General features: G+C 32.1%; 1 protein-coding gene across 1 annotated transcript; it reads right to left on the bottom strand.

Annotated features, from left to right (window-relative positions):
* Window positions 1–4,984: 4,984 nt before the first annotated feature.
* Window positions 4,985–14,214, bottom strand: LOC132720824 (guanylate-binding protein 2-like). Its single transcript, XM_060705049.1, has 12 exons — window positions 14,114–14,214; window positions 13,832–13,886; window positions 13,308–13,380; window positions 12,924–12,989; window positions 12,338–12,567; window positions 11,995–12,122; window positions 11,719–11,828; window positions 9,994–10,409; window positions 8,998–9,272; window positions 7,364–7,585; window positions 6,347–6,443; window positions 4,985–5,516 (listed from the first exon to the last, which is right to left on the bottom strand). The coding sequence occupies exons 1-12, from the start codon at window positions 14,207–14,209 to the stop codon at window positions 5,140–5,142; spliced, it is 2,145 nt and encodes a 714-aa protein (XP_060561032.1). The 5' UTR covers window positions 14,210–14,214; the 3' UTR covers window positions 4,985–5,139.
* Window positions 14,215–16,061: the final 1,847 nt, after the last annotated feature.

The raw sequence follows: 16,061 nt of genomic DNA, 5'->3' as shown, positions 1-16,061 counted from the left end.
ACGTGGTATGATTTTATAAGTTCCGAGTACTTAACTTTAAACAATGCTTAAACGAAAACGAAAATTAAACATTTTTCAAAGTTCATTGATGGCTTAGCTTAAATTGTAATCTAAAGATAAATGACCACGTCCCTTTAATGCATTATATCTTAGTGCCATACTATTCTTAAGTCGATAATAGCTCTAACATACAGTTACTGTGATAAATAAGGGATTATCAAAGATTATAGAAAAACCGTTAAGATTGTTCAAACCTATATGTATATCAATTAAATATATATATTATATATTTATCTGAGATTCAAGAGCGATACCAAGTCCAAAAACAGTCTAAGGGCAATACACTTTTTCCCAGCTACAAAAATGACAATGTCTTGTCTAAACTCTGCTTTGACATTGACAATATTTGCCTGTGGTTTCTTTGTCTGAAATGTCTGACAAATGTCTATGTTTTTTTTTCTGTAATGTTCAAATACATTAAATGCTTTTTTCTTTTCTACTAATTTTAGTAATTTTAATAGCTTGTTTTTTTGTTTGTTTGTTTGTTTGGGTTTTACGTCACACCGACACAGTATAGGTTATTTGTCGACGTTCCAGCTTTACTGGTGGAGGAAGACCTCAGGTGTCCTTCCGTGCATTATTTAAGGCACGAAAGGGCACCTGAGTAGAACTACCGACGTTCCGTTAGCTAGCTGGATAGCTTCCTCACATTAAAGAATTCAAAGTCCCTGTCGAGATTTGAACCCACAGCGGTGAGGGGCAAGTGATTTGAAGTCAACGACCTTAACCACTCGGCCACGGACGCCCCCAATTTTAAATAGCACTAAATTTCATCACATTCTTTAAGTCCCGGGAGGCCAGCAGTAATTATTCATTTTCACCATTATGCAATAACTATTTTTATTGAAAATAATCCGTATTTAATAACAAGGCTTGATATTATTAAGTATAGGCAGTGGACAAATTCATAAACCAACATGTATACAAATACTGACAAAATTCCATACAATCACTTAATAACTTAATCAATCCTAGAAAGAAATGTATATGAAATATCATTTTTTTATTGTTTGGAATAGTTGAAAAAAAATGACAAGCTATGTAGATGAATACAAACAATGCTGTGCAGTTTTGCTTTAGAAAGTATAGCTGTAATGAAAAAAAAAACGACTGTGCAGAATTCATTATTAGATTTACTATGTCCTTATAAGGTATAAATTAATAATTATGTACTTTGTAGTATTTAAAGATACAGTTTATGTAATTATCAAGACTTGACTTGTTTACAAAGTTTTCATACGATTGGTAAAAGAAAATGCTTTAATTCATTTTGAGTGGTTCAAAGGAGAGCAAACAGAGTAAATAAATAAAAAATGTCAACTATAGTATAGTGTTACGCTTCTCAATAAGGTTTAGAAAAGTCGGGTTGATGCTGATAATAGAAACACAATAAATAATTTATTGTACTGATGTCCAATAAAAAAAGATGCCAAGTAATTTAACATTGGTTATATGCAAGATGTCTATATTTGTATATTTTACGTACAGTTTTCATGTACATGCATTTCTGGTTTAAGCACGTAAAACAACGTCGACAATTTGGTTAATTTAGCATAATTCTATATCTATTCCATAGAATATGGACTACATATAAATGAAAGAAGTGTATACAGATAGATTTTTACGGTAAAATAATAAGAGAGACAACTGTGTTTAGCTGTAGTGCTCTTGCTAACGCTATTACTTTTCTTTGTTAAAAAACGTTTCACAGTTTATGTTCATAATGACGGAAATTATAACAATGCTGCCCTTACTATATTTGACCTTGTTTGTGCAACGTGATTTGCTTCTTTTTAAATGATCGACTACCCTGAAGACTTAATTTGATACACGTCGACATATTTTTAATATACGCATCGGATTTAGATATTTAAGGACAAGATGTGATTGTTTACACGTACTTTTGTTTTAAATACAATTGCATGCAGATATAAAAATAAGCTACTGACAAGTAACTATTTCCTTTTTTCTTTAGGCCCTAAACCATTTGAGCGTAGAGTGGCATGGACCTTGCCGTTCATCCTTTCGTCTTTAAATTATTTCGTGTCCGCTTAAATCGACAAAAGTAAATTGAAAAAAGTGGACAGAAATGTTGACTGTGCTTAAATTTCTAAATTTCGTGTCCGCTCTGTATCTTTTGAATCGATTTGGAGAACCTAGGTTGTTTGAACTTCCTCGGATCAAACTTTTCCCCGCCTTGGTGTCACCTGATTAATATAAACTTATGTAGGAAACTAGAGAAAACGGAATCATTTAAGAACGCGCAAAACGACAAAATTGAAACTGTTATAGACTCGGTTTAATTACGCCTGTCCATGGCTGGTACTGGAAAGTGCAACTTACCGTTACCGCGACCCCTAGTACCGGCTTAAGCAGAACTCAATATTCAAACTTAAAACACATGATTATGTTTTATAGTGTAAAACTACAATGCCTAGGTGTAACATTACACTTAATCTCTACATAAGTGATGTTTGTTATGCCCCTCTGGTCGATATATATACGCCGCTCTGGGTATATTTGATTTATATACACTTGTCAAGAAAGAGAACGAAGTCCTTATGTGTGAATCTAAAATACCCATTGTTAAGATATTAATCACTATAGTATTACATTTCCTTGTGGACCTCTATAAAATTGATATTTCTTACGCCCTTAGTGTACTTATTTGAAATCGCTGAGTAGAAAAGACTTATTTTTGCAAACACGTTTTGTGTAAAACTATCATGCCCAAGGCTTCAATATTTGGCATGAAACATAGTCATTAAGATTTCAACAACATTTATGAACTTTTTGTCGATGTTTGGCCCATCAAAGGGGTCATTTGGTTGATATAGAAGATATGTTTCAGTCTAATTGTGTGAAACTAAATCACCCCGAATTTAGATAAATGTCATGTTGTAGGCCCATTTGGATAACTACAGCACTTCTTGTAAGTATTCTTCTTGAGCCAGTTTTGTCCGCCACTGTGGTCACATGATATAAACTTGATATAAACTTTTATATAGGAAAATACATATACATCATTCTGTGTGAAACTTTTTTGTCCAAAGCTTAGTTCTTTGGTATGTAGCATTGCCTTATGGACGTTCACAAAACTGACATTTACGCCTTTTGGGTCATTTGAGCTATACGAGGGATTATCCAAAAATTCGTGGATTTTCTTTGTTGCGTTAAATATATTTGGGATATTGTTTTGAAATTCTTACACTGCTTAGAAGAATAAATAGTATAAATAAAACACAAAACAATTCATGTTATTTATTACAATAATAAAGCTTGCATAAACACCTGTCGGCGACAGCAGTGCACTCCAAATATGTATTGACGTCAACGTCATAATAACGTACAACTTGTACCTCACCGTAGGTAATGTCCCCCGGCCTGCACACATCGTTCATGAATCCAACGCTGGTACACATCCGAAAATCATGCCTCGTCTATCGGAAATATACTACGCTGTGAAGCGTTTAGTAGATTGGCAATTAGACTGAAAACCGGCGACCACGCAGATGTCCCTTGACCCGTATTTAGCGTAAAGAATGCAACTACCAATTAAATGTAAACAAAAATGTTGTTATTATTTATTATGTAATTGTTTTACAATGCGCCACTATGTCCCATTACTGCAATCGGTCGCCTCCATAATTTATTATATGGTTAGACGCCATCTGTATCAAGGCACGTTTTGACGTCGTCAATCATGCGCGCGTTGATAATTGTATATCGTCCACAACTAAATCTTTTATGTCATTTTAAACACTAATGATCGTGAAATTTTATTTTTTCTGTCCGCCTGCTGATTTTTTTGTCGTTTTAGTAGGCGTCATTCCCAAATTACAACAAAACTTTATAATCGCGCGATTTTCTAATTTCTGCTTGTCCGTCGTTTTCCCATTGTAAACAATATCGGCTTCTGGAGTTTCAAGTGATATCAATAAAAAATAACGGAAATGACGTTCACAATTAAAAAATCACTAAAATGAAGTCATGGAAGAAACATGCGATGTTAAGCGGGTTTCGTTAATTATTAGTTCAAAATTAGCACACACAAAACCGATGTCTTACTGCGCTTGTCTACCATGTGTCAGATGCCGTGTATGCGCTTCTTTAAAAGCAATACAAAATCATTTTTATTGTCGCAGTAAACTGTTCCTTTCAAAATGTGTGATTATTGTCTACACAGTATGCTGATAAAATTTTCTTTCAATACACGTTGTCGTTCAAGAGATATTTAAAACATCCATAAATTTTGGATAACCCCTCGTGCATCATTAGTGTAGTAAGGAAAAATTATATTCAGTGTAACTATGATGCCCAGAGCTGAAATACTTGGCATGTGATTTTGCTTCGTGAATTTCCACAAAACATATAATATATATCTAATATATATAAATATATCTTTTAGTTAAAACTTTGGTTAAGTGTGCACCAACCTTGGTTCAACTTACTTATATCCGATATAAAAACATATAACTTAAGACGGTGACTTATCAGGTAATTGTTTATTCTGACATAGTTTTAACAATGACGAATAATATATATTTTGTATATGTTACAGTTATCATTCTTCTTTGAACGAATTTCACAATGAATATATTGAAATTTACGAAATATATATCTAAATATCTAAACGGTCAAAAGATAACAGTCAAGCAATTAAACAATTGTTTTTAAAAAATCGTTATCAAAAAGAACATCCTATCATAAAAACAAAGATAGTATCACCATTTTCATTCTAATCGTAAAATTCAAACCGAACAGCAGACTGAATTCAAAATATTAAAAAAAATATGATTTGATTTCCACAATCTATTATCCATTTGTGCAGGACGGAACTCTTACATTAAAAAATGTTAAGTATTATGTGAGATATAATGTCGATTTATCTGTGATTTTAAAGTTATATATATTATTTTTATAATCAAATATGAGCTCGATACAATGAACGCCTCTTTATAGTTATGCAACGTAAAGTTAAATTAAATGGATATAATACCATTTGTCGACATAAAAACGTGTGTAACTACTTAATTGAAAACGTTCGCAGTGTCACCACGAAAACAAAATGTGTATGTCTTATATATTCCAGAACGCTTTCCACACTCTTGTCCAAACCCACTCTTGCTTTCTCTCTTCTTTTTCCTTTCTTAAACGCTCAGCTTCCTCACGTGCGTCGTCTTGTTCCTTTCTATAGCGTTTAGCTTCTTTATCTGCAGCTTCTTGTTCAAGTTTGTAGCGTTCAGCTTCCTTTTGTGCTGCTTCTTTTTCCAACTTTTCTTTCACCAATGCTTCATACTTTTCTTTTTCTGCTGCTTGCTGTTTACGACGATCTTGATCTAGCTTTTCGTAATGATCTTTTAAATCTTTTATCTGTTTTTCGAACGCGTATTCTTGAGCTTTTTCTTGTTGTTTCCATAATCTGTCCAGTTTCTCTTGGTTTCGTCTTTGCTCAGCTGAAAGGGGTATTAATAATCGTGAATTTATGACCTAAAGTTATGATTATCGAAGCATTATATTTGAATCATATTTTTAGAATATCAATATAAGAGTGCACAACCATTTTTCAATATGTTTAGCTATAAACAATGTTTTTTATCATTTACTGTCATTCTTTAAGAATTTAGACCATATGTAAAGTAAACTACGGTATTATAAAATACTACTGTTTATTATGATAATTAATGGGTTTGATATACCTAATTTGATCACGTTATATTCCTTGATTAAGTGGAAAATGGAGCGGAAGGGTGATAGGTATAGATTAATAATATCTGTCATATGTTTCGGTTCGGACCGGAATATACGTCCCGAGGTGACCCGCCAATTGGCCGGTAACGAGGCTTGCCGAGTTACCGCCCTTTGGCGGGTTACCTAGGGGCGGATATTCCGATTCGAACCGCAAACATATGTCAGATATTTTTTCTTGCATATTCTACAATATTCCATTATATTCTAAATTCTTTATCTTTATTTTTCAACGGAAATTTATATCATTACAGCCGTAACTATTTTCTTACAACAGCGTATGAAACTGCAACTTAATTCATAACGGTAAAATGACGTCATCCTAAGCGTGCCATTGTACAGATAGCGACTCATCTGACACCTCCATTCCAGATGACATTTCCGGCATGGGTAAAACACACGGAAACGCCAGTCTGCTATACAAGAAAGTTTGTCTCTAGGTGAGTCGGTATCATTGTCACATTGGGGTATCAAACAGTTAATCGATGGATAATTTCAATTATATTTTATCACTTCTTCAAAGGCAATTAACAAATACCTTCTTTCTCTATCTGTGACATGTTTTTATCAGCTTCAATTATTTTTGCTTCAGGTGTGGTCATACTTTCTACATATCCATACCATGCAGGTAAAATCTATGAAAAAAATGAATAGTTATTTACCGTATGAATACTTTACGATTTCTTTGGAAATTTCAAAAAGACACAAGTATGTTCTAGAGAAGCACACTAAAACAAGAGAATTCTAATGCCAAGAGATCACTCATATTTATTGCTAGAAAAAATAAGTCAAGACAAGAATGTCATTCATTTATTTAAAGATAAAGCGCTTTGAAAATTGGACCACAACTGACACTTTTATAGGATGGGCAATGCTGCATGTTAAACACCATTTTTACACACGCATACTTAAGTGTGGTGGTGTATTAACGTCAAATATCTAAGGTTAGGGTATTGATGCACATAAGTGTGACGAGAACTACTGGACAATGCTACATAACAAATATCTTTGCTTTTGACTATGTTTAATATTTAAATAAAATACATGTCCATTAAGTTAAATGCAACACGATGAATCATGAGGCTATGTGCACTACGATATGCTACGATCTAAATATCTAAGTTCTGGTCATTATAGGTTCTAAGACAAGACTTTAAAAAAAATATATTTCAGTCAGCTGATATTACCTACAACTGAATCAGATGGAAGCAATATTTGTTTTCAAAACAACTCCTAGAGAGACTTTCATGTTAAATTTAGCGCGAGTCTTTTTGTGTTGAATATATGATGGATAGCTATACACGATGATAATGATACTATCAGTTCTTAAAGGGCACATATGTGCACTTTTCACTTAGATAAGCTAAAAACGATTTTTATCACATGTATCTTTTGAAAATAGAAATTGTGCGTTTAAATATAAAGGCATTCTTAATTTGGGCAAATTGTGATAACCGGTTTTTGAATGCCGATAGCAGCAAACATTTTTAGTAAAACCAATTAAAAGAAAGAAGATAAGGACATATAGAAATACAATATTAAAATGTTTGTATACCTCGTTCTCCTTGAAGTCTCTGAGTACATTGAAATATTCATCTTTGGTTCTTTTAACATCACTCTTATATATTTGATGACCACCTGCTGTTTCATACACTCGATTTTCTAAATTCTTTTCAAGATATTTGCCAAACAAATTGCTCAATGTATTCTCACATTTGTCTCGAACTTTTTGCTCATTAGTACTTCTTATCTGCTCCCAAATTGCATCCATTTTCCTCTGTAAAGAATACATTTTTTTAAATTTCAGTTGGATTTTGTCACACCGACACTGTAAGTGTTAACTGACGGTAGTAGACCTTAGGTGCCCTTATATTATTTTAGAACCAAACGGGCACCTGAGAAGAAACTACGGCTCTTTTATGACCTAGCTGGATATCTACCTCGCATGAAATAATCCAAAAACCTTGACGAAATTGGAAAAACAAGCGGTGACAGCCAAATGATATGGAGCCGATGATTTTTAACCAATCATTCGGTGATGGACCCTAATAATAATTAGTTTATACTTGTTATTGTTTGATTTAATTATTTTTAATATTATTTTCAGAATAATTTTATGCTGGGTCCAGTAAAACAACATGACGACATGCTACAAGAACGGAGATTGTCATGCATTTTCTTGATATTTTAATGTGCGCGGTTATTTTTAGAAGCTTACAAGAACGAATGACAAAAGTATCAACAGACTCACACCTGTAATATTTTGACATTCATATTGTTTTTTAACGTGACAAGTCGTAATGAGGAACAGAAGTTATGCCTAGTTAATTAAAGATCCATCCATGATTGACATGATTGATGACCATCGATGAACATTTGTGGATTTAGCTTTAAGTGGCCCTGGTCTTTTAAACTACAGACTTACACTCAGATTTTATTACTATAAAAGTCAACTATCCCAGAAATGCTTTTATTTGTTTCTGAAATCTATATACATGTATTTGTGGTGTTCTTATATAGTTCCAAGGCTGTTGACCTGTATCATCTCTGCTCTGTTACCATTAGTCAAGTTACATTTATTAAATTTAAATTTTGCTTATATTATGCTACTTTATTGACACGTTGCTTCAATTACTCCATGTTATAAGAATTTTATATACTCTAAAATCATTATGTACATGCAATCAAAGTTCATGTTTGCACTTTTTTAACATGAAACATTACCCGTGTCTGGGGTATAATGTGCTTTTAAAGTACCACTTATCTGAGCAATGTCATTTGAAAATATGTAAATGAATGGAAAAGATATGGAATGAATATAATTATCAATGCACTTTCATATTATGACTTTTGACATTCAAGTATGACCTTGACCACTGGGTTTCTGAACTTGTTCACATTGTGTCATCTAATAAAATCATCTATTCCTATGCAAAAATAGAATGAATTCCTTCTTTATTTATAAATGGATTCTTTACGATGTAACCCTGGGAAGATTTTTAAATATGAACTTTTGCCCAAGAAAATCAATGCACTGAGCCTTTAACATTTAAAACTGTTACGGTTTTTATATTCTTGTGACTAAGGCAGAACCAAACCATTTAATACATTCTCTGCAAAATGACAAGACTTTTGGTGGAAACTAAGGCATCCCTTTGTCTGACATATAATTTATTTATAGTCTCTTACCTGAGCATGAATTTGACATTTTGCTTGGGTGTCAAGCACAGCATTTTTGCGAAGATAATCTAGTGCTTTCTTTTGTGCGTCTGTGTAACGTTTCCCCAAATCACTTTCTGAAACTGGCAGCATTACTTTCTCCATTTCATTTTTAAAGATGTCTAGAGCCTCTTTTTCAACTTTAGCGTTCTCTATTTTCGCTACAGCTGTAAATGCATCATCAACATCTGGAATTGCACCGTGTTTGATAGCTGTGACGTAGCGATCAGCCAATGTTACAAACACTATAAAAAGATCGTTTAAGGTAAATGATAGTTCAAAAAAGGAATCTTCACGGTAAGTGATTATTATGATGTCATGAAAATGAAATACTCCCCTGAAGGCATACAAAGATAATGAGGTGTGAGTAAGAATACTTAGCTCGTATAAATTAGAAAAACAATGAAGGAAATCTTTAAAAGAAACAGCTCCCTATATTGAAAAAAACACATAAAAAATGGACTTATGTAAAATCATTTAAATAAAGTTGGCTTGGAAAGTTCAGTCGAAATCAATTATGAGGTAATAATGAGAATACGTTCCTAGGCACCTCATGTTCTCTTAAAATAGTAAACATTCAATAGGCTTGGACATCAAGTCCACTGAATAATCTGCGGTGAAAGTTATGTAAGTAATTGAAATTTAAACTACATGCATTCCTCAAACACATTTTTGAATTAAGGTAATGCTGGTGATATAACGCGTTGGAAATTCCCGGGCGTTACCGTCTATGGTGAAAATCAGTATAATACAATTGCGTTATCAATTTGATCTGCTTTACTTCTTATTACTTTAATTAATAAATTAACCATTATAATACGCTGCATAATTTACCGGTCTTTATCGTCGGCGTTAATATAAAGTAAAATTCATTCGAAACGCCTTCAACAACATCAAACTGATGCTATGTATGTATGACAAGATTATACTGCATACTTTCAATAGTTATGGTCATTTACAACTTACTTTGTCCATTTATTGGTTTACTAGCAAGCAATTCCTTCGGTGGTATTTTGTATATATAGGAAGTAAATCGAGTAGTTACTTCCTTGAACCTAGTAGATAAGTGGGTAAAGCTCAACGTTTCAAGATTCTCAAGAACATCACCATCACCTGGAACTGGAAAAGCAAAGCACTCGCGTCTTGTAAAGTATTTTTTGATGCACGCTCTTGGTTTGTTGAACTGGTCTGCTTTGCTTTTTTTCTCCGCTAAACTTAGATCAAGGTATTCGTTTTCTGTTATCTTTTTCCCATCTTTTATCAATTTGAGACTGAAATCTCTCAAACAGAGAACGAAGTCAGGAAGTATTAGATTGATCGATTGATTATCATCAGACGATTGTCCCCGAAATCTTATATTACTTGCCATTTCTGTTACAAATCTGAAGTACTTCAGTTAAGATATTAAATAAATACCAAGGTAGAATAATCCTCAACAGAATGACGTTTTCTACAACTTATCCTTAAAATAAATTTCTTTGTTAATTTTTTTTCTATATTATTTGTATTGTTTCTTGGATCTAAGAGCAAGGATTTAACAGAACGCAAGACATGGTAAGCTGTCCAGTGTAAAAAGGAATTCCATACACTCACAAAACAATAACCATAGAACAACTTAACTGACAGACTTTAAACACGCTCCCCCAATGCTGGGCTAAACATCCCCAAATATAGCTAAAATTAGTCATCTAAATATGAGTCCTAACAAATCAGAATTCGTTACATATTATATGTTTCCAATCAGAATTCGTTACACATAATTAACTTTTCATTTATCTATTTATTTGAAGATTATGAAAAGAAATATGTTATATATTTTAATATAATAACATCATCATGATGAAAAGCTAAAGAAATAAAGTAACTGTAATATCAAAAATGATTATTAAGATATAAGCATTTTTTGCATAATTAGTGTCAAGTCATACAAGTTGAATTTGAAATAACTTGAAAGTTAGTGTTTTGTTGGGTTCTACGTCACACCGACATTTTAAAGGCCATTCGGCAACTTTCCAGCTTCTTTGTGAACTAAGTCCTCAGGTGTCCCTTCATTATTACGACATTTAACAACCTACCTTCTATAAGTTACCTAGACAACTTTATTACATGTAATTAAGATCCCCACTCCTTAATCAGTGGCCTATTTTGTTAAGGTCACCGACTTGCCCCTCGACTCTTCTACACGAAAAGTGATGAAATAACAGTATAAACACAATATGTGAAAATTAGAAATAAGCTCAACTAGCATCGCCCGTTACCCACGGTATGTATTGTGTAAATACTATGTACAGCATATATATATATTCCGACGTTACACGAAAGTAAGGATTGTCATAGATCAGACAAAACATGCTAACTAGTTAATTATTTCAACAAGAATAATATTGCATTATACGCATTTTGTCCATACACAGATATCGGGGAATATCTTGTTATTCTATGGTAACAAAGGAACACAAAGACATTCTGACTGAATGTAAGTAATTATCGGTGATTTGATGGAAAAGTATTGTTATCACTAACAGTTCGGATATATTTGTATTTCATCTAATCATGAATTATCATATTTGTTCTAAGTATTTGATTTCGTTTAAAAGTTGAATTTTGATTCTGGAACCATAAGCTTATAATACATTAACATACCTTTAAAACAATGTAACAGCCATGTTTCTTACAAAATAAAAAGGATACGTGAGTTTAGAGACGGCGTCGTTATCAAACGCTCCCTTCATATTGTAAACTAAACAGTTGCAAAGGAGTGTCGCTAGAGTAAAGATCTTGTTGTCATGACTTTGGTCACCCTGTCAAATACAAATATAAGTAATTTACTTTTGTACCAAGTTCCAAAATACATCAGCTTTCAGTCTGGCATGTTAATTTATTAGTTTGTATAACTTATGTTTTAAGCCTATTGATTGTTTTTTTAACTCTTTACCATACTATGCTTTTAAAAAAGGCTATTCATACCTTTTCAACATCACCAAGTCCTTCGGTATCAAGAAGCAGCAAAACAGTGTTCGGCATAGTGGGATGTATTTTACACCATGCCCAAATGCCCTTCGTCATTGATTCAATTGTATTTCCAAGCGCAAAACCTAAATAAATCAGCATTTATTTATTAATTCAACAAAAACAGAACTTTCGCTTCCATTTCTTTGTTGTGCATAACGGTAAGTAACAGTTTAATTTCGATAAATAATTATATCTATCAAATTGTCAATTCAATTAATTTGTTGTATTGATAAAATACGTGAATTCTGCAACTTATTTTGTCAAGATAAAATAGCAATGACAAACACTTTTAAATTACCTTTGCTCGTGTCAGCCAGACGATTCATTAGATACGATTTTCCAGTTCTGTACAAACCTGCGATGGCAACAACAACCATAGGTAAATCTATCTTTTTTATTTGATCAAACACTTTGTCTTCGCTCTTTAAAAGTATTTTAGTTTCTTCTCCTATATCGTTTGTTACACTTAAGGCGCTGATCATGCACATGGGATGTTGGAATATTTCCAAATCATCCAGAGACCATTTGCTGCAAAAAATATTTTCATTTGCTTAAAATATTTAAGCAAATCTATATTTTCTTTTTGGTTTTGCATTATTAAATTTGATTGGAATGTTACATTTTCTTTACAATATATGCTCCATGACATAAAAGAGCAAAGGGAAGTAATGGATAGCACTGCTAATACAAATTACAATCTAAATATCAAACACATCAACAAAAGACAAGACATATAAAACCTGAACGTCGCCTCGCACAGAAATGAGTTCATTAAAACAAAAAAACAAACAAAACATTTTAACAGCATTGGCAAGGGCAATTAAAAAAAAGAATATATCTTAAATGTGTTTTCCAATAAAACATCTATTTTTTAAAACCCTTACTGACTTTGACTGGCAGACACGTTTACCATTTTCTCCTGTGATTCGTTGTCAAAATCATGACCAGGTCTGAAATATTTAACGTTTATTTGACATATTCGATGTTAATTTAAATTGAATTTATGTTTTTCTTTTTTTAAGTTATTGAAAACAAAACATTTTCATGTTAGCAATAAGATTAACAATATAAACGGAAAATGAGGAAACAGATATTTATGAACTAAGTAGAACATCTCACATATTCTATTTGTGTATAGAAAATGATGCATTATCCACTCAAGTTTTAAAAATACTAAAAAATACATAAATTTTGTCCTATTGATGCACTATCATAGAATGTCAAAAGTAACCTAAAACAATTTACAGAATAATATCATAAGTATATACTCCTTATCCGACGGGCCTATTTGCCTTGGTAATAGGCTCTGAGGGGACTCACCATCCCGCCTTGTACTTGAAGCTAAAATTAAATATGTTAAAATGACTAGATCGACATAATATAAATTAAAAGTGATTTTAGATGACATTTTTTTATATTTCATTTAAAACCTGCTCATCTATTTGTGTTACGAATAAATATACATTGTATATATATAAACGCTCATAACTGTTAAGAACTGTTTTCAACATAATTATATTCCGAGAAAGTTGAAGTATAAATCAAATTGTCGCCAAAATCAATGAAATATTAAATATTTTTTTCCTGTACAATATAATTGCTATTGTTCAACGAGAACTTATGAATATCAAACATGAAATGTTATGAAAGCAGAGAAAATACGTTTAATTCTATAAAACGTGCGAGTCCAAAATACATAAAGATAATTGCGAAATACTTTGTAAAGCGTTACTTAATATTATACAAGAAATAGTTTATTGTACAGTTAATGTTTCCGTAACAAATGTACAACCTGATTGTTCTTGGTCATATTCTCTTCTTTGAATTTCTGTTTCCTTTTGTGGAGGCTATTTAAAGCAAGAATTTTAAAAATCATGCAGGTAATATGTCACAAAAATGTTAATAGTAACACAATTTTATTTTTGCAAATAGCTCAGTTACAATATGATATTTTACAAATTTCCTATAAAATAAATGCATTCATTTCGAAGAAATAGTGTGACTTTAGACATTCATATAACTCTTTGAATAAGAGCTTTTACTTTTGAATGTAAAACATGAAATGTTTCAGTACCTGTGTGGCCTTATCCATACTTTGGAAATCTGTCATTTTTGACTTGGTGTCCATGTTTGTCTGTATATCAGAGACATCGTCTGGTGTTGTGTCCATTTTCAAAAACCCAGAAATCAAAACATTGTATATGAAAAGCATGCCACAACTACTATAACTACTCTATCAACACAACTGGAACACTACTATAACTACCATAACTAGTATAACTGCTGCTACCGCGACAAAGACCACGACTACAACCTATACCACAAGCACTACCGCTATCGCCGCCGCTGCTGCTGCTTCTTCTACTACTTTTACTTTTTGTGCAGGATTCCTTATCAAATGATCCGATGAACTATTGTCAAAATTTCTTTGGGCATTGATTAAAGAGGCGATGATGTTGTTTCAAAATGTGAAGATGGATAGAAGACAGACAAATGGTATCGTAATTCTACAATGTATCATTGAGTTTTATCTATATAATAACAAAAACACAACTTCAAACCAACCGTCTTATTTGATTATATTCTAAGTTTGTTATTAAAATTTCACAATCTTGTCATGGATAAAATAACTCAGACCTTCATAATGAAAATATCGAAATATAGTGCTGATAATTCAAATTTATTATCGAACAACTATTTAAGAACATTAAAGAATTAAAAATATGATTATTTTTTCAAATATAAAATTACCTTCAAATTTTTGCTTTCCAAAATAATAAAATTGATTTGATTTCACAATTAAACTCATACACATTATATAAGCATATTCCTCAAATTTAGAACGTTAAATTGTGACACGCAACAACATTGTGCAAATATTTAGAGACTAATGTGTCTTTTTTTATTTACTTTGTTATGTATATACACTTAGTGACAAAGATATCGCATTCTTTGAAATGAAATTGATATAAAACAAAACAAACATAGCAAACTAGATAGTTATAGACACTTAACTTGGTATATATATTAAACGTAGTGAACAGCTTGTAACTCTTGACATGTTCAGGTATTCCCCCTTTTAAATATAAATCTTATTCATGAATATCGTTTGAACAGTATATAGCAAAGCACATTATATACATGTTGACTGTTCTGTCGATTCTGTACAATCATGACATATCTCAGTTAGAACTTAACTATGTATCGCAACGTCGCTCGTCTGTACCATCGCCTTCCGTTCACTTTTGTTTATCTTACATATAGAGTACATGTAACATTAACGACGAACGCTCATCCTTTGTTATGATAGTCATAAAGACACTGTGGTTATATCAAGACATACTTTCTACGGGACTTGTGTGGTTTACGTAAAGGAAACGTTTGATGGCCTCATCGCCAAATACGTACAAATACTTATCATAGAGCTACATCAAACATATATCCAAATGTTGAACACAACAGTCCAACAGATAACATATTTTACATATCAATAAGTATGGGATGAGGTGCATACATGATTGCTAAACGATGTTGGAAGCATAAAGTATTTTAAATTATTTTTGTTGTAAAGATGTTGCACTTTAATTTCTTTTCAATACTTTATCTGAAAAAATACCGAATATCTTAAAAGCGATATGGTTGTCTTGATTTATACTAATAACATCCATGTCATTATTTTATTATATCTACTGCGTTTTTAAAGTAATTCAGTATATAATTCAGACGATAAACTAATTGGAATCAGAAACGAAACTACTATTTCGAAATCTCCTAATGTAGATACGCACAACTTTAGTCTTTATTGATCTTGAGATAACATATTTTTAAATGAAGTCTAGCTAGCACTTATAATCGGTCCTTTGTTAACAGATGAACATGGTTCGATGTGTACCGACAATGGCGTTTGATTTTTAATTGAAGAACACTATTATTATTAATTGATTTCTGATCTTTTATGTATTAAATAACTACTTTGTCATTTTTCCTTTGTTCTGTCCGTTTTTGTCAATTTGTATTTTAAA

Source organism: Ruditapes philippinarum, unplaced genomic scaffold, assembly GCF_026571515.1.
Source record: "Ruditapes philippinarum isolate M1 unplaced genomic scaffold, ASM2657151v2 ctg5457_1_1_1_1, whole genome shotgun sequence".
Lineage (NCBI taxonomy): Eukaryota > Metazoa > Mollusca > Bivalvia > Venerida > Veneridae > Ruditapes > Ruditapes philippinarum.
This window is presented reverse-complemented; position numbering and strand designations above follow the sequence as displayed.

What these genes read in the sequence shown, in the direction of transcription:
- LOC132720824 (XM_060705049.1), bottom strand. Translation starts at nt 14,209, where the DNA reads ATGGACACAACACCAGACGATGTCTCTGATATACAGACAAACATGGAC. An exon ending in GACTTGGTGATGTTGAAAAG is followed by an intron (nt 11,829 to 11,994) that starts GTATGAATAGCC and finishes TGTATTTGACAG; the next exon opens with GGTGACCAAAGTCATGACAA. An exon ending in GTCACAGATAGAGAAAGAAG is followed by an intron (nt 5,517 to 6,346) that starts GTATTTGTTAAT and finishes TACCCCTTTCAG; the next exon opens with CTGAGCAAAGACGAAACCAA.